The 19,018-nt window shown below is 36.7% G+C and overlaps 1 protein-coding gene across 6 annotated transcripts in view; it reads right to left on the bottom strand.

The window, feature by feature from the left end:
• Positions 1-19,018, bottom strand: part of PHACTR4 (phosphatase and actin regulator 4) — an 88,017-nt gene that overhangs the window by 31,663 nt on the left and 37,336 nt on the right. For 2 of the 6 annotated variants that reach the window (XM_054571840.1, XM_054571839.1), the window contains exon 3: positions 6,718-7,021. The exons of the other annotated variants lie outside the window; for them this stretch is intronic. In XM_054571840.1, coding sequence (XP_054427815.1) covers positions 6,718-6,726 — 9 coding nt within the window. In that variant the 5' untranslated portion in view covers positions 6,727-7,021. The remainder of the gene's footprint in view (positions 1-6,717; positions 7,022-19,018) is intronic. 6 annotated transcript variants of the gene reach the window in all.

Here is a 19,018-nt window from a genome sequence, read left to right as displayed (position 1 = left end):
GGTTAGAAACCAAGTTTAATGGTGATCTACAGTTACCAGGTGTAAACTTTCCAGCTGTAGCATGAAGGGTTTTGAAGTATGAATAAATCCTTGAGAGCAGTGGCTGGCTAGATCTCACTGAAGTCACCAATCTCTGGCGCATTCTTGGATCCATTTAAACTAGTACCCTAGTTCAGGTTTCTTACTATAAATTTTTGTGTGGCAAGAAGAAAATTCAATTCCATCACTTAAAAAACGGCAATAGAAAGAAAGAGAAACTAACAAATAAAGTATACAACAAAAGGTATATTCAAGTACCTAGAAATTATCCCTTTTAAAATTTTTAATGATACAATTACACCTCGGATTTGTTCTATATTCATAAATAAAGGGCAGAGAGAGTGAGTTTGAAGCTGTTCATTGGCACATCAGGAGAACATCAACCACTTGTTCTCGACAATTCCCATTTGATGACCATCTCCCTTATATTTCCAATTTGACAAGAAATAAAGGCTTTGAGTCACATTTTGGATATTCCATTGTTTCTGTTTAAACTAGTTTTGAAATTTAAAATGGCCTTATGGCCCCTTGCTTTCTGTGAGAGCCAACACAACGTAGATTCCCTTTGTTTGACAGAAAACAGGGTGTAGGATGCTGGCTTTAGTTTTATGATTGTGTGTTCCAAGGAACACACCTTTTTCTTTGAGCCACACAGCTGCAAACCACTAGGCAAGCAAGTCACACACAAAGTTGGAGGTCTTGATGTTTTCTAGAGGAGGGGTGGAGGCTGGGAGAGAAAGGTAACTAACTAAATTAGAATTTGGAGTTTCCCTTTTGTGTAGTACCCAGAATCCATGCCCTGATATTTTAACTATTTATTCCCTCATTCAAGTTGTAGCACCTCACATTTCATAGGCTTGTTTCTTATATCATGTATTATGCAGAGTTCTAGTAGTATTTTTCTCCAACCCCTAGGTTTTTACGGCTACCATTTAATTCAAGATTTTTAGTTCAAGTTTAATTGTTCCACATGAATTTCTAGGGTGATTTTAAAATAAATGTATGCTATTATTAAAATTTACTTAGCATTTTTCATTTTCAGATAAAGTTTTTATTGATTACTTCCTGTAGATACATATCATACCTATACTACCTCCTAGAGATAAGGGATAAAACAGGGTTCAACAATAAAGTTCTAGGTCAAAAATAATGTTCATTTTAGAATCTGTATTAATAACCAATTCTTTTTTTTTTTAAATTTATTTCTAGAGAGAGGGGAAGGGAGGAAGAGAGGGAGAGAAACATTCATGTAGTTGCCCCTCGCACGTCCCCTACTGGGGACCTGGCCCACAACCCAGACATGTGCCCTGACTGGGAATCAAATCGGTGACCCTTTGGTTCACAGGCTGGCACTCAATCCACTGAGCCACACCAGCCAGAGCTAACAACCAATTCTTAATCATCCATGTTGAGGGCAAAGTAAGGCACAGGCGATTAGAGTCAATAGGAAGTTTCCAATGTAGCCTTCACTACCTTCCCCCTTTCACTAAGTTTGGTAATAAGCAACAAAATTGTTGCATATTAGTTCTACCTCTATTTCTCATACCTTATTGGGTTTAAGAAATGTTTAGATTTAAAGTGTATAAAGTTCTCCCATTCTACCCACAGCATTTTTATTGTGATCAGTTTTTTGTCTAAAATTTAAAAATCTATAGTTATGTGCAACAAGATACATATTCCATTATCAAGAAGTGCCGATTATTGTTTTTTTTTGGTTTAAGGTGTATAGCATAATGACTTCACTTACATATACTGTGTTTTATACTTATAATCTAATAGTTCTGTCTGTTTAACTTTTATGTCCATTTAGCTTATAACAGATCTTGCTTTTATACCAAGCGTTTTAATGGCATCAGAACTTTGTAAACGGAGAACATTAATTTATGGTACTTATACTATTGTACTTACTCATTTTTGCCTTCTTAAAGGACTGTTTTAAAAAACTTCAACAAAATTACAGAAAGCAAAAGCTGCCACTAATGAACAAAGCAGGCTTTGTCTAGTGAATGCCCGTAACTTCCCTTGGAAGAACTGCATAGTTATGACCTTTGGGAAATAGAATTGGGCAAAGCACTCAAGAAGATAGTCAGGGAGAAGGTCACTCTCTGTAATGTACAATACTTGCAGGTACAATTAGGTCTGAGATTCAAACTCTAGGAAAATACAGTTTTCTGACCCTGACTGCATCAGGAAGTGATGCTGCTTCGCCCTTGACACTTGATACATACACTTTTTAAATAAAAATTCCAAGAGAAAGATTTTTCCCCCCAGAGGTGCCAGAATATAATATAGTCTCTCATTTAATACAAACAAACAAAACAACCCTTAAACTTCCCAAAGTGCACTTGCAAGTAGAAAGAGGGGTATGTTGTTGTGACAACAGGCTATTCACAAATCCAATGGAGGAGTAAGAGGGGACAATAATTTTTGATTGATATTCCACATTTGAAAAAAGGAAATCCTATAAGGAGTCCATGACAGAATCCTATACTATGGCTTCCTCCTCATTCCTGGATTTTATGTGGAACATATGCCTGTTTCTTCTTCCTCAGAAGAAAGCATTTATTATTAGACCTATATAAGTATGAGAAATGTGTCTGCTAACTCTGGTGATGATATAATGCCAAGTGTTTTTCTTTAAAGTCCTATGATGTTTATTTTTAATTAACCCATCTATTATTTATTTGAATGTTAATGTTGTTACATAGCTACATTAACTTTTATTCAGACAGCAATCTCCTTACTAATTTTGCCTCCAAATGACGATACATTTCTAAATTGTCATTCCTAGAACTACCCAGATTATCATGTACATGAAATTTCAAAGCAAAATAAATCAAATGACAATGGAAAAAGAAATGTAGGTAAGATTAAATATTACAGTACAGTGCCTTTTAAAACAACAAATTCCTATGTAAAAGAAAAACAGAAAAAAGAGGCTAATTATTGAATAAAAGGTACGTGGAGAGTCAAAAAAGAAAAGAAAAAAGCTAGAGATGGGAAATGGAAAGACAAAGAGAAGGTAGAGCTTAAATTCTTTGGTCTTGTGTCTAATGTAAGGACATGTGCTAATTAGCTAGTAGTTTTAATATGATAGGAAGTATTCTGGTGAACACAGAAACAACTTTTATGCTGATCAAGAACTACAAAGTATTGTCCTGCCCTGGCTGGTGTGGCTCAGTGGATTGAGTGCTGGCCTGCAAACTAAAAGGCTGTCAGTTCAATTCCCAGTCAGGGCACACTCCTGTGTTGTGGGCCAGGTTGCCAGGTTCCCAGCTCGGGGTATGTGAGAGGCAACCGATTGATATTTCTCTCATACATCAGTGTTTCTCTCCCTCTTTCTCCCTCCCTTCCCCTCTCTCTGAAGATAAATAAACAAAATCTTTAAAAAAAAAAAAAAAAAAAAGAACTACAAAGTATTGCCCTGACTGACATGGCTCACAGTTGGTTGAGCATCATCCAAAGTGAAAAGTCGCTGGTTGGATATCCCGGTCAGGGCACATGCCTGGGTTGCGGGCCTGGCCCAGGGGCGTGTGCAAGAGGCAACCTCTCACTTATTATGAATGTTTCTCTCCCTCTCTTTCTCCCTCCCTTTCCCTCTCTCCAAAAATAAACAGTTCAGTCTTTAAAAAGAAAAAAAACAACAAAGTATTATTTTAAAGTCTTATCTGAGTAAATCTACAGACTTTCTCTTATGGACATATTTCACTGAAGGATAATTTTAAAAATATGAACTGTTGAGGATAACTACTTTTTCCTTGACTGCACACCATGGCATAAACTCCTACTCAGCTTTTGAATACGCAGGCTGTTAGAAAGATCCTATAGTAAAAACCCTAGTTGGATGCTGACATAACATCTCATAAAGCTGCATATGGGTCTCAGACAAAGATTATGTGTTTGAAAGCAGCCTCTTCTTGGTTAACAGCCCTGGACATATATCATAAGTCAAGGGAGTCAACTAACTTGCAGATTTATAAGTATTTTGAATTTTTTCTTTTAATAGTTTAAATTCTCAACCTGAAAGTAAACTTCCTAAGGATATAGATATGAGTTATACCTAAACAGTGCCTTGAAAATAATAAATTAATAAATCAATTAATTACATTCAGTAACTTATTTTATATCACTTGGCTTGCCTCTCATTTCTGTCTCATATTCAGTTTTATATTCATTCATTCAGTCATTCATTCATTCATTCATTCAGTTATTTTTTTTTTTACTCCTCACCTGAGGACATGTTTATTGATATTGGGAGGAAAGGAGGAGGAGAGAGAGAGAGGAAGAGAGTAGGAGAGAGAGAAACAACAATGTGAGAGAGAGATCAATTGGCTGCCTCCCGCATGTGCCTCAACTGGGGATGGAACCCACAATCCAGGCATGTGCCTTGACTGGCAACTGAACCCCTGGCACTTTGGTGCACAGGGCCAATTCTTCAACCTACTGAGCCACCTGGCTGGGGCAGTAGTATCATCAATTTTTAAAGCTCAAAACTAACTGCTATATTACAGGTCTAGAACCATAAACAAATTACTTACATCTTTTTTTTTAATTACTCAAAAACTATTTATGTCTCAATTTGCTTTGGACGTATATCCTTCCAAAGAATTTGGTAAGACTCTTCAGACACTTTACCCACTGATATGCTTTTTGAATTTCATTATAAATTGTTATGTTTGGTTAAAAGCCTTTAAAACAATGGTATAAGTCCTCAGAGTTGTCAATGTTAAGCCTTCACGACCCATTCTGAATTTGCTCAAATAGACTACACCCTGAATTGCAAATAATATAAACAGAGTCTGTCCATTACAATAGGTTATAGTCATCCAGAAATTTTCTAGATAATCGGAAATAAAACCCTCAAATAGAATCTATAGAGAACACAAAATTTTAGTTAGGTACCTGAATGATTTCTTTTTCTTTTTCTTTTTTTTTTATAGGTCTCTTATTAGGGAATACTGGTAGTTAGAAAAATTGATTAATATGATTCTGACTTTTTTTTAGAAGCATAAGAAATATCAAACTTTACTCAGATGAAATTTTTTGTATAGTATATAAATGTTAGATGGGCATTCTTCATAAATATCGTTACCCATCATTAAGTTATATCTGCTTAGCAATTTCTTGTTTTTGAAAGACCTCTCATTTCTGTCTCATAGATAAATGCCTACCATTACACAGGTCCCTCCTATACTTGTTAATAAAGAACTAATCTTTGGAGTAGAAATCACTGGAAAATTTAGTGGCCCTAAATTAATTTCACCAAATTCTGGAGAGTGGTTACATCTGAGAATAAAAAGTAAAATGTCATCATAAAGGAATGTGGACATAGAGAGATGGGTAGGATGGGATGGGATATATCTGTTTTAAATTTCATTTTGAAAGCTGGATATTGGCCTCTGGAGGTTCTTTATATTTTTCTCTATACCTTTCCTACGATACCTATAAAACATTTTATTTAAGAAATAAAAAAGGGGTTAGTAAATTGATATGGACCCAGCCTTGGTGATCAAGGAAGGTAAAGTGAATCCAGTCCTGACTTCGGTGTTAAAAATCTGTTCCTGAGTGACTCACTTTGTGATCCATGTGCCTCAGATTCAGTAAAACATAAAAAAAAGAGAAAAAAATACTTTGTAAGAATTCATCTGGCAAGTTCTCAGGAGAAAAACATACCTTTAGAAAAATAAATCATATTAAATCATGAGACATTTGGAGTATTACCTGTGCTCCTGCCCTTATATACTTTTCTAAAGTCATCAACATTTTTCATTTCAGAAAAAAACACACACACATACAAAAAAAACCCAGCCTAGAGCTGAGTATGTTTTATGCTGCTCCCTAAGTCAAAGAAAAGGTATAAATCTTTCTAAAAATTAATGCCAAGAAATGATTCATAGGATTTCCTTATACTTTGCTTCTACTTAACAATCCTTTAATGAACAACCATTTAAAACTATTTTTCCCTCCTTTCCAACTTCATCTTATACAAAAGCCCACAAGTTGGGGAAAATGAATCTTCAGTAACAATGGACTTCCTTTTCACTTAAGAGTTTGAAACTCTGAGTGTAGCTACACTGAGTTTCATACCCATACACTTATAATTATCAGCCTGATCTCTAGCTATCTCTGAGATAACACTTCATATGTAAAGCACTGACTTCAGAAATATTTATACCAAAGTGTTGCCTCATGGGAAGTGGAAATAACACCTTAATGGAAAAGTCCTGAGAGTTATTTAGAAACTGTATAACTGAGTTGAAAAATTAAGTCAATTATTTAAAGTGGTCCTGTTTAAAGAAGTCAACACTTTGGTTCTATTCCACATATATCTATCAATTGTCCAAGCTCTGCCAAATACTACTAAAACACCACCAAATTCTAAATACTAGTTTCTGTAGTTATCTTCTGCAAAGGCAAGAAATGAACAGATGGTTTCCTAGCAGTATTATATAAAAAAAACTCCAAAGGGACCAAGTAAAACAAAACTATGTGTGGTAGATTAATACAACTGAGTGAAAAATAACTAATAATGTTTTCATTCATTCTTCACAAAGTTATAAACACCCCAAAGTTATAAACATCAAAATCCTTACATTCCAATTCCTATAAAATATTCAACTTCACCTGTAGATCTGCCTTGTTTGTCAAGATTTTATTTCTTTGCCTTTTATTACTCACCAATTGCATCTGGATTTACCGGTCTGGAGACATCAGCTTGCCCCATGATTATATTGTCTGATGTGTCTCACGACAACAAACTGTGCTGGACCAAAGCGAACTTTCCTTAAAAGATAAATCCACATAAGGAGGGGACGTGCACTCCTCTCTCAGTATCACTGCCAAACATCAGGAAATGGTATGAGGTCAATCCGCTGGAGTTTTCTCTCTCCCTGTATCCTGGCCTGGGCACTTGTGGTTCTTACAAATACGTCTTCACGCTGGCTCTCTTCACACAGGAATGCCTGTCATTCCAGGGTGCACACTGTGAAGAGTAGAAGTGCAGGAAGGGGAGGAGACTGCCAACCACATTCTAGCTGCTGAGCGGCACAGCCCTGAAGTCCACACCTACTTTTCCTGACATCAAGCTTGGTTCCTGCTCTCCAGAAGAAAAGGAACTTGCTCAAGAGTCTACCAAAGAATGTGTAACTTTAATCACATAAAAAAACCCATCAGAGCTCCGTGCAGCAGGCTAATGAGAACAGACATCCACTCAAAGGTATGTTTTTAACTCAGGCTTGCCTAAAACATATCAGACTGTTCTCACGTTTCCCGGATTGCTCTAAAATTGTATTTCCTACCTGTGAGCGGCATACCCAAAGCAGCATGAGATCTACCTACTGGGAATTAATAACATCAGGAACATTATTTTAGGATTGAGTATACCTTCTCTAAAAATAAAAAGAGTTATTTCTGAAAACTTTGCTTACTAAGATATAAATGGAAATAAACTGGAAGGTATTATACAATATTTCTCTTTTTGTTAAAGCTCAATAACCACCATAGGATCTTGGCGAATACAAAGGCGGAGTTCCACATGCTGGGTATAACACATGGAACCATCAGCCAACCACATGCAGCAACCAAAAGTCCAGCTTGCACACTGATTTTCATTTGCAGTGAGATATAACTAATTTACATATAGGCAAATACATAAACAGGAAGATTATAGCTCGATGAATTTTATTTACGTACATGCCTGTGTATGCTAACACTAAATTTTCTAAATGTAAAAAAGCCACACTTAACACACTTATGAGTGGCCATATACTCTGGGTTATTTCACAAACCCTTGAGGTAAAATGGGGAACTAACAACTGGAGTATTACATCAAGGAATTTTACATTGGTTATTTCATTTAATTATCACCAGGACTGTGTTGTGAAGAATATATTATTTACCCTATTATCAGATAAGAAAACAAAGGCTAGTGAGGTCAAATCCCATGTCTTATATCACCAAGTTTTTAAGTGTCAAAGCCCTAATATTCCTTCAACATATGTCAGCTACCCAAAACACAGAGCTTTTAGTTTAAACATTTGTTTTCCAAACTGAAATCACAGAAAGAGTCCTAGTATCTGGACTTTTCTTTTGCCTTTCCTTAGCACTTTCTCCTTTCTCATTATTTTATCCCCATTATCTGCTTTGATACAGAAAACAATAGCAAAGGTAACAAATAAAAAAAAAACGATAATGCTAAGGCACCAGTAAGAAAAAAAAAATGTAGAAATGCTCAGGCAACATTTAATTGTTAATACTGGTAGTAGTCAGAAAAACATGATGTTGACCATTAAAATAAGAAAGAGAGTAAAAGGAAAAATACATTGAAAGAATGCTCCAATGTAAGAAGACTGTTCTATACCATTTGAACCCTGGCCCTTCTAAGAGTATTTATTAACCCAAAAGTGGAAAATATGCAATAGTAGTTTCCACTACGATAAAACAGGGAGGCAAAAGGTGGCAAATGCACCGCTCAGCACCGCGTAGGCACTCAGCATACTACCGCCATCATCGTCACCGCTATCATCATGAACGTAACACAGCATGTTGCTGAAGAGGATGAGCTTTGGAGGCAACTGAATTTTAATTTCAGATCTATCACTTGGTGGGAACACTAGGTAAGTTACTTCACCTCTCTCAGCCTTGGTTTCCTAATTTGTAAATGGGCAATACAATGTTAAACTGTGCAGGACAATTGTACGGGTGAAATGACATTAAAAAAAGCCCTTTGTAATGTGCCTGACATATGAAAAGCTCTCAATAAATGCAAGCAATAATTATCACAGTTCTTATAGGAAAAAAAAGTCAAGAAAGGAGAGGCCAGGTCAAGAGCAGCCAGATGTACATTACAAAAAACTTAGTCATTACAAAGAGGCTAGTCAGAAACGGAAGAGGATGACATTTCTGTATCATGAATCCAAAAAGCAAATTAGAAGATGCAGGCCAAACAGGAAGTCTGGTTGTTGTACAGCAACACCAAGCAGACAGAACAGTCCAGGCAAAAGTATTACTGTGAGTAAGTTTAAATCAGGCACAGTACACACACACACACACACACACACACACACACACACACACACACACACACACGACCCCCGTGTCCCCGCCCCGCCCGCCCCGTACTGTAGAATCTATGTTGACAAGACGACACAAGAGTAGAACAGATAGCTTAATGGATCCTGGTATAGCTGCTGTTTACCATCAAATTTAAATGCCCATCTTAGGTTGGCTCAAGACGGACTTTAGGTTATTGTGAAGGTGGCAATAAAACTTAAAGATAAAAGAATGACAAGATTCTTAGCGATCAGCTGGCTCAATCTTCTACTCCCCGCAGAAGAAGGACACTGATGGTCAAAGAGGTTAAATGCCTTCCTCAGAGCCAGGACTAAAACCCAAGTCTCTTGATTCTCACTCTAGGACTCACTTCAGCTCTTGTATAAATGGTCAAGGAAATACCTACTTCCTAAAGATACATTCATTTCCCAAGGAAGTCCATACCCTACAATGAGAAATCTCTCAGAAATGCAAATTCTGTTGCCTGTGTACCAAGCCAATAAATGTTCCTTGACCAACAAACAATATTTACTTTGTGCCAGCTGGTAAAAGCAGACAAGCAGAGAGGATACATGGCCCACTGATGGCTTTAAAATGTAACAATCAAAGCCTTGAATTCATTCTAGTTTTCCATGTATTATATTTTAGAAATGCAAAGGAAAGTCGCACTTTAACTTTATAAGAACACACTATTCTTAATAGTCACCTAATAAAAGATACTCTCATTTTAGAGTATTTTTCCTCCACAGCTTATTGCCTCTAGGAATGGGGGAGGTTACATAAAAATTTATGAATCTCTTCCTATGTTATTTAGGGAAGAGCAAGCAAGGCCTTATAAAAAGAAAGGGAAGAGCTGAGCACTCGGAACCTTTAGTGACATGTACAACTCCAAAATTTCTGTTGGCAGGCACATCACCTCATACACTAACATGAAAATATGTTTTATGTTTTCAGTAAACAGGTTACAAGATCAATCAGGAGAGTGTAAGGCTTTCATTTAAATGTGATTTATGCTTAAAGTACCAATATAAACTGGATTATCTAGGAGAGTAAGCTCTTAGCTATTTTAATCACAACTTCCTAAGCTTAATTCAGCATACTACTTTGTTATGACCTGAGCGTCTCAAGGAGGTGAGCTCTAGTGGGAGGGTAGGGAAAAGTGACTTTCCTTCAGAAAGACTGACCAACAGAAATTATTAATAGGTCACACAGATACATATTCAAGTAAAAGACTAATTTTCAACTTATGGATTTATAAATGGGGGAAGGAACAGTTATAGGCGATAACATCCTTCAACTGATAACCAGTGTCTAAAAATCCATGTGGAAATTAGAAAGCCTTGCTAGTCACTTGTAAGCTCTTCATTGTTTCATCTGTTTGTATAAATTGTTCCCTTGGCCTGAAATTTCTTTTCCAGACCCATCTAGAAAACTCCTACTCGTCCTTTAAGAACTGGCTCAAATGTTGCTTCCATTATTATAAGCCTCCCACTCAAGCAGAATTCCAATAAAGATTTACTGATCACTGGTTATGTGCTCATCAATGTGTTGGTGCCAAAGACAACAGTTTTTGCCCTTAACATGCTTAGAGTCCAAGCAAATAGGATCTACAATAGAGTACCATTAGTACTTAGGTACTACACAAATACATATTGTTGGGGTGCGGGGGTGTAGCTTTGTCCTGAGAGATCAGAGAAAATATCTCAAAAGAAGTGAGATCAACACTGAAAGAATCATTCACAGAAGTGATGACAGAGGTGAGAAAAAAAGAATAAGCATCAAGAGATAGGACTGGAAAGAGCTGGTCATGACTGACTGTACTGGACGTATCTCCCTGAATTACAGTGATCTCCAGACTTTTCTAATAGGCTAGAAATATCTCCTGGGCAGGGGCCATGATGTATTTATCCTTAAACGCTCAACTCTTGGCACAGCTTAAGTGCACAGTGGGCATGCAACAAGTATTTATTAACCTTGAGTAGAAGGGCAGAAACAGCATTCTTCAATTTTAAGCTTTGCTCACAGAAGCTAGTAACAAAAGACCATTGAGGTGAAAAGTGCTACAAGTGGAGACTGAAAGAAATGTAGAGACCGTGGACTATTCTATCATTCCAAACAAGCCTAAGGTTGCTGTGAAATCTCACTTTTGTGGGGGAAAACGGCATGCTCAGGATTGTTTTTGAGAATTTGCTGTTTCACAAGTAGCAATTTTCAAAGGAGACAAATTTGTCAGGTGAATATTTACACAAAACTTCATATAATCACTACTGTTAGGCTCAAGATACTCAGCAGGAAATATCTGTACTTGATGTGAACTAGCCTGAAGAACGGGCGGAAAGAGACAGCAGTGGTTAAAGTTAAGGCAGTGCCACTGGTATCACCAGATACTCATCCACTTAACCCAAGCAACACTGGTTTCTTTCTGTGGCTGGTTCACTAGAGGGAAAAAACCAAACATAACCTGCCTCCTATTATATATCAAATACTGTAAGTCTTGTTCCCGCCTACCCCCGCTTCCAAAGGCAGCGCGGCTTACCAATGGAAGAAAGCAGAGGCTTTGGGGTCACATATAAGTATGTAAAATTTCAGCTTTCTCACTTACTAAGTGACCCTGAACAAGTTACTTAGCTTAGGTAAGCCTTAGTTTCTACATCTGTAAAATGGAGACAATTACTCATAGAGTTGTTGTGAGTATTAAATAAGAGACTCTCTAAAGATTCTGATGATTGAAGGTGCTTAATATATTTGGCTCCCTCTCATCCCACTTAGATTCTTTATACAAATGAATGTTTAAGTTTAAAAATTTTATTTATTTTTAGAAAGGAAGGGAGAGAGAAAGAGAAGGAGAGAAAGATTGATAGGTTGCCTCTTGCACACCCCCAACTGGGGACCTGGCCCAAAACCTAGGTATGTACCCTGACCGGGAATTGAACCAGGCATTGAAATTTCGGTTTGTAGGATGAAGCCCAACCCACTGAGCCACACCAGGCAGGGCGTGGGTGTTTAAGTTTAAACACCACAGTTCTTTAGGAAAAATGGGCAGTTCTGATATGCTCTTACGCCACAGTGGCTCTACACATATATGACAGCATGAAGCAATGTGTATGTTCAGGAGCCTACAGGGTGCTGGACTGCGTCTACGGGTGAGAGAAACTGAAACCGCGCAGGCAGGGCTGCTTTCAGCTTCATGGAATGAAAGAACTTGGGCTAGAAAACTGGCACTGCCTTTTTACTTTCTCTTAAAAGTTTTTGTTTTGAAGACAGGAAGTTTTCATGGATGCCCCAGAGGTTAGGATGCCCCTTCTAGAAATGAGGAGAGAATTATAAGAAATGAAACAGGAAAGCTTCAGCTGAGAAAGACAAAAGAGGTTTTTATGGTTGGGTTAAAGACCTGGGAAGCTCCTTAGAGTACCGGAGAGTCAGTGGGAAAGGCCAGCGCAGATGGCAGTGAGAATGAGCTGAATCGGAATGGGAGGATATGAAAAAAAAGAACTGAGCAAGAAGATTCATAGGTTGTGGGGATGAAGGAAAAGGGGAGGTGAGAGGAAGATAAAAATGATACTGATGGAGCTTCAAACCACCATGAAACACTGGGCAGTTGAATCAGATTATGGCCAAGCTCCCTCTGGTTATAAAATTCTATGGCAGAGCCAAACCAATAATTTAATCATAACCAATAATGTTTTGTTTTCAAATAACAACTCCAAGAAACTTTTATTATGGAAAAGAGAAATAGTCATGATACACTTTATGTAACTAATCTAACTCAGTACTTGTCATATAATGCTAAACAGTGTTTAATGAATTGGATTATTATTATCAGGAAACCACAAACTTCATTTATTCATTGCATAAATATTTCCTGACCACGTCTGAAGTATCAGGTATCATTCCAGTGTTGGGGACACAGCAGTGAATTAATAAGGGAAAAAAATCTACGCCTTCTCTCTAGTATGTTAGATGGTGATAAGTCCCATAGGAAAAAAATTATTCAGGACAGGAAATAGGGCAGGCTGAGTGCGAAAGTGCTGAACCCTAAGTTGTGTGAGCAGAAGGGCCTCGCTGGGAAGATGACTGTATATAAAGAGCTGAAAACTCCTCAATTAACCTTCTCTGTCATCTTCCTAATACTATAGTTCCTCCAGTTCTGAACCCATATATTGTAAAAAACAACATTTCCAAATGTACTAAAAATAACTATTAATTACACTGTAGTATATTTTTAATGACATGGTTAGCAAATGTGCTGCTCAGTTCTCAACTATCTAAAGATGTTTAATACTATGGTCAATACTATCCAATACTATGGTCACTAGCTACATATGATCATTTACATTTATATTAATATTTAATGTTTATATTAAATACAATGTGCAATTCTGCTTCTCAGCTGTGCCAGCCACATTTCAGGTGCTCAGCTGCCACACTGAACAGTGCAGATATAGAACTTTTCCATCACTGCAGAAAGTCCTACTGGACATGCTGGACCTAAAGGATTTTTAAAGCACACAGAGGTCTTTCAGTAATAACAAAACAGAGCATCTCCAAGTACTAATTCCACGTTTCATCAGCATGTGGTATCTATTTTCCATGGCACCAACTGCTGAAGGCAGTGTATTCTTAAGGAAACTTGACAGTTAAAAAGGAGTTTCCTTTTATTCAGCAGAAACTGCTGAACTATTTACACTCTTTCTTTACTAACTGACTTACTACTTCTTTTTCAGTTAGTCTTGGACTATTAATAACAATTCAAAGTCAATAGAAGAATACTGGTTTTATTTCAGTTTACAGATCTACTGAGAATTATATCCATCTGGTATCAATTGAACAACCTCCATCCATTTAATAATATTTTTTCTACTTCCAATTGTACTTTTTCATGAGCTGAGGGTAGATTTTATATAGTTACAGTAAAAGTGACTGAATAGTCTTAATTTTAAAGGAAAACATTATTTTATAAAATCACAAGACATTCATAAAAAGTAAATCCCAATTGGCCTCTGTTAAGGAACCAGCAGGTATCAATGTGGCATTCATTGCTGGTGACTCAGACAGATGAGTAGTAGCCACTGCCGCTTCTCTCCTTCCTCCTCTCTTGCATAACTCTTTCTAACTCATTGGGCCCGTAATTTCACATTAAGTGAATGAGAAAGAAATAAAAATATTACCAACACTCAGCCACACATTCAGTGGGAATAAAATAAATGTCTGATAATAGCTATAATGTTTGTAAACATTATTAAAAAATTTCTAACAAGGAACCTCCTCAAACATTCTTTTCCAGTATATGTGCAGGAGAATATAACCATCTGCTACTAAATAAAAATTCTCAGTAATGAACACTTTGGTTACACTACAAGTCAACAGTAATTCCTGCAGAAGAATGAAGGATGCACTGGCTGGTGTGGCTGAGTGGACTGAATGCCCGCCAGTGAATCAAAAGGTCGCTGGTTTGATTCCTGTCAGGGCACATGCCTGGTTTGAGGGCCAAGCCCCTGGTTGGGGACGTGTGAGAGGCAACTGATCTTACACAACGTTGCTTCTCTCCCTCTCTATCTCCTTCCCTTCTCCTCTCTCTGTAAATAAAAATCTTTTTTAAAAAATCAAGGATGACTGACTACATGAAGGGTGTTTGTATCAAACTTGCTCTAGCCAGTAATTCAAATGCACTATATTCTTTGTTTTCCATGTATGAAATATCCATCTCTTTTGTACCCATCCCTTCCCTCAAAACCATCAGTCTTTACTACCTAGGAGATGAAGCATGCAAAGAAAAAAGAAGTTATGTATAATATTTCTAAATTCAAAGAGAAATTATGCTTTGGATTTATATATTCTTGCTTCTAACGTTGTTTTAAAAACTAACGGTAGAAAACGTGAACACTTTAGGAAAACAGTCTAGCGAAGTGAGAGGAAACACGGCCAGCTTGTGCCTCTGCTCATCTGTCTATGCCCCAGTGACTGGCTCCATCCTAGTTTCACCTTCTGAAAAGCTCATCTTTATGTGCTGCTGAGACTGTGAAAAATGCAGTCACCAAATAAAACCCTTCCAGATGCAAATTTGATTGTTTTTTCAGCCTAAAAATCATTTCTTTTACTGAAACAGCCCTAAATTAAACAGTATCCAATTAGCAACTAAACACTGTATCCATACTCACCTTGTTGCTAGGCCTAGGCACCAAAAGCCTTCAGAATACCACCTATTATAAAATCCAAGAAGAGGTGACTACCAGTTTGTTGTGTTGTTTTGAAAAGAAAAAAGGAAAAGGCTGAAATGATTCTTCTGGGATTTATTGGGGCATGAAGTCTTCTATATCTTTAAAACAGTTTTCCAAATCTTCCTGGTCTGACAGAATCTGTGGAACAGTTTTCGAATTTGACTTCCTCCTGTGTGTGCCTGGAGCAGCAATAACTTCTTCCCACCTGCCTCCAGTTTTGTCCCTTTCTATTCGCCTATTCTCAACTGTGGTGACATAACCTTTATAACAACACAAATTTAAGTGTTTTTTACATCTTACAAAACAATCCTACAAGACCTGACCCAAAGCCTATCTTTCTAGCTAGTCTCTTCTCTCACCATTCTCCCTGACCTGCTGTGTGTAGTCTTAACTCTCGTCGCCAGCCCTGTGGAACCCCTTGGAGTTCCTAGACTGCAAATACCCTCCCAGGTCCGCCACCTGTGCATTTGCTGTTCTGGCTGCCTGGAATGCCCACGTTTCCTAATTTGGCTAACTCGTGCTCCCTCAAAATTCAGTTTGTGTGTCACTTCCTGTAGGAAGTCTTCTTTGAAGACCTAGTTTTCTATACTTGAGACTGAGTCGGCACCCCATTTCTGTTCTCCAATGTCACCTTTACTATACCTTTACATATAGGGGTACATATCACTTTAATAATTGTCTGTTTACTTTCATTATAATATCTGTCTCTCCTACATTCTTTGCAAGCAGAAATTTTCTTTATATCCTCAGCAAATAACAAACTGCTCAACATATAGTAGACATTCAATAAATATTTGGAAAAAAAGGAAGGAGGCAAAGGAAGAACAGAGCCTTTCACTAGTTTAGCTTATAGGTATTCCTTTTAGGTTATAGAGTATTTATGTTGGGGAAAAAAGCCAGGCCTGTAGGTAATGAACATATTATAATAAATCACTGAACAATTTCATGACAAAAAGGAAACAAAAGAAAAAGATCTAATTGAGATTATCTTTCAAGCTAGAAGTTAGATGTTAACAATACCATCTTTTAATTACAGTTGCTTTTAGATTTATAAAAACCCTATTTTTAAAAAGTAGCTCTGCTTTTCTTCTAGTTTCTGAGAGAAACACAAGGTCTAAAGTAGCACTACCAGTTTTTAATCTCTCAAAGCTGACTTCTGGTCTCTGCTTCTCTCCTTCGTTCCTGTTTCTTGGTTTCTGATCATTTCACTAAGTGATAAAAGTTTCCATCAGAAAAATCAGAACACATAAAATAAAATACTAAATTCAAAATGATCTATTCTGTTATATATGAACATCTCTAACAAAAGATGTAATGAAAAAGAAAAATCAAACTTATAAAAAATAAACTAAGTTCAATTTCCCAGGCATTCCTTCTCCCTATTCTCTATGAATCACAGCTAAAAGAAACTGAGCACGTATTATAATGCCAGGAATTATTTTAAGTGTTTTACGTGCATTTACTTATCTAATTCTTATGACAAACATATAAGAAGGATACCATTTGTTATCCTACTTAATTGACGAGAAAACTGAGTCATAAAGGGATTAACTTGTCCAAGAAGTTCAGAGCTAATAAATGGCAAAGGTAGAATTCATATCTAAGTCATCTACATGAGAATCTCCACTCCTAACTACTGCACTATAGCTCTAAATACACATTGGATTCACACAATACTTCCTTCTAGGTGTCTAAAGAAGGACATTATTTTTAACCTTATAAAAACTCTTAGAGGTATTCCAATATTTAACAAAAGTAAAATTCAGACACAGAGCAGTTATGCATACTGCCAAAAATTACAATGTTAAAATTAAAGAGCAAACATTTGTTCTCTTAGCTCACTCCTGACATTTCTAGTATGATCATCAACAAGAATGCTGCTTCTATTTCAAAATCAACCTTAGAAAATAAATAGAAGGTCTAAAATAAAAAAAAAAAAATTGGCCATTTGGGTCAGAGACATTTCTACTATTCCTCAAACTAAATCTACAATATACTTCAGCCTCCGTGTTTCATGAGAAACCACATTTACTGAAGCACAGGTTTACAAGACCTTTAACCCACATTACGTAACGGGAGGTATTATTAGCAAGGTACAAGTATGCTTCAATAACAAGTGCTGTCTATGCTCCCTAAAGCAGTTAGAAAGCCCCTACCTTTCCCTATTTGCCCATGTTCACCTAAATCTCCTGTTAGATACAAGACAAAAACAATAAAACAAAAAAACTCTCCTTAAAGAAATTACCACTAAACTCTTCCAAGAACACAGATATAGAAAAGGAACAACTAAATGCTATACAAGCAAATTTTAATAATTTCCTTAAGCACAAGTCATGCTGAATAACATCGCATGAAATCCCAACAATACAACTATTTTTATCCGTATAAAAACACTGATTCATTCTGCCTAGCATTAATGGTTCTTAATCTCTTTGGGAGCTGAAACTGTTTTATTCTCTTTTTTTCTTTTTTCTTTTTCATTTATGACAACTAGGTTGGTGTGCCGACAAAAATTTATTGAGTGACTTAACGAATCAATCACCCATCCATCCATCCACCTTTTCCCCTTTTGGTTGGGGTTAGAGTATGTAGTGAGTATGAAATAAATACTCAAGCAAAATTAAATGAGCTTCATTGTAACCAATATTAAGCCACTGCCCTAGATACATTATAAGATTTTAACCAGAACTAAACAAGCACACACCTTTAGTACTAAGTCAAGCTTTTCATCCTAGCAAGAATGTGTTTTGTTTGATGCCACCTTTTTCTTTTAATATTTAAGACATAATTTTTATGAGTTCTTATTATTCTAGCCTTTTGATTATTAATTTCTAAACTAAAAGGGAAAAGACTGACTCTGGGAGGAAAATTGACAAAAGAAAGCAGATGAACAGACTCACCTGTTTTACAGCATTTAAATTATTTTGGAAGATCAAAGAAGAAAAACAAAAGATATAAAATCAAATGAAACTTAAATATGAAAATTTAAATATATAAAATGTTTAAATGTCAGGTCAAATGTAGTATTTAATCTTTTTATGTAGTGAAAAAAAAAGGAAAGCTGTAGCTACAGATTGCTATCTGATATAATGTCACTCTGGCTACCAACAGATAAACACAGATTTGATGAGGGGAAGAAAATCACACACACACACAAGTCTTCAATAAGGAATCAGAGGCCATCACCACCATTCTACTAGCACATTCTATTACTATCACCTCTCCCTCTGTGTATGTGTGTGCACGCGCGCGCGCGCACACACACACACACACACACACACACAATTGATTATGCTATTACAATTGTCCTGATTTTCCCTCCTTTGCCCCCCAACCAAGCAACTCCAATCCCGTAAGCAGTCTCCACACCTTGTTCATGTCCATTGGTCATGTGTATAATTGCTTTGGCTACTCCATTTCCTATACTGTACTTTACATCCCCATAGCTATTCTATAACTACCTATTTGTACTTCTTAATCACCTCTCCTCTTCCCCCATTCCCCACACTCCGCTCCCATCTGGCAACCATCAAAACACTCTCCGTATCCATGGTTCAGTCTCTCTTCTTCTTGCTTGCTTCGTTTGTTTTTTAAACTCAATAGTTGATAGATATGTATTTATTGCCATTCTATTGTTCATAGTTTTGATCCTCTTTTTAAAAAATAAGTCCCTTTAACATTTCATATAATAATTGTTGCTGATGATGAAC

The sequence above is a fragment of the Pteronotus mesoamericanus genome, unplaced genomic scaffold, assembly GCF_021234165.1.
Source record: "Pteronotus mesoamericanus isolate MK-2021 breed Mesoamerican mustached bat unplaced genomic scaffold, CSHL_Meso_final contig_221, whole genome shotgun sequence".
Classification (NCBI taxonomy): Eukaryota; Metazoa; Chordata; class Mammalia; order Chiroptera; family Mormoopidae; genus Pteronotus; species Pteronotus mesoamericanus.
The sequence above is the reverse complement of the archived record's forward strand: the minus strand, read 5'-3'. Positions and strand labels throughout refer to the sequence as shown.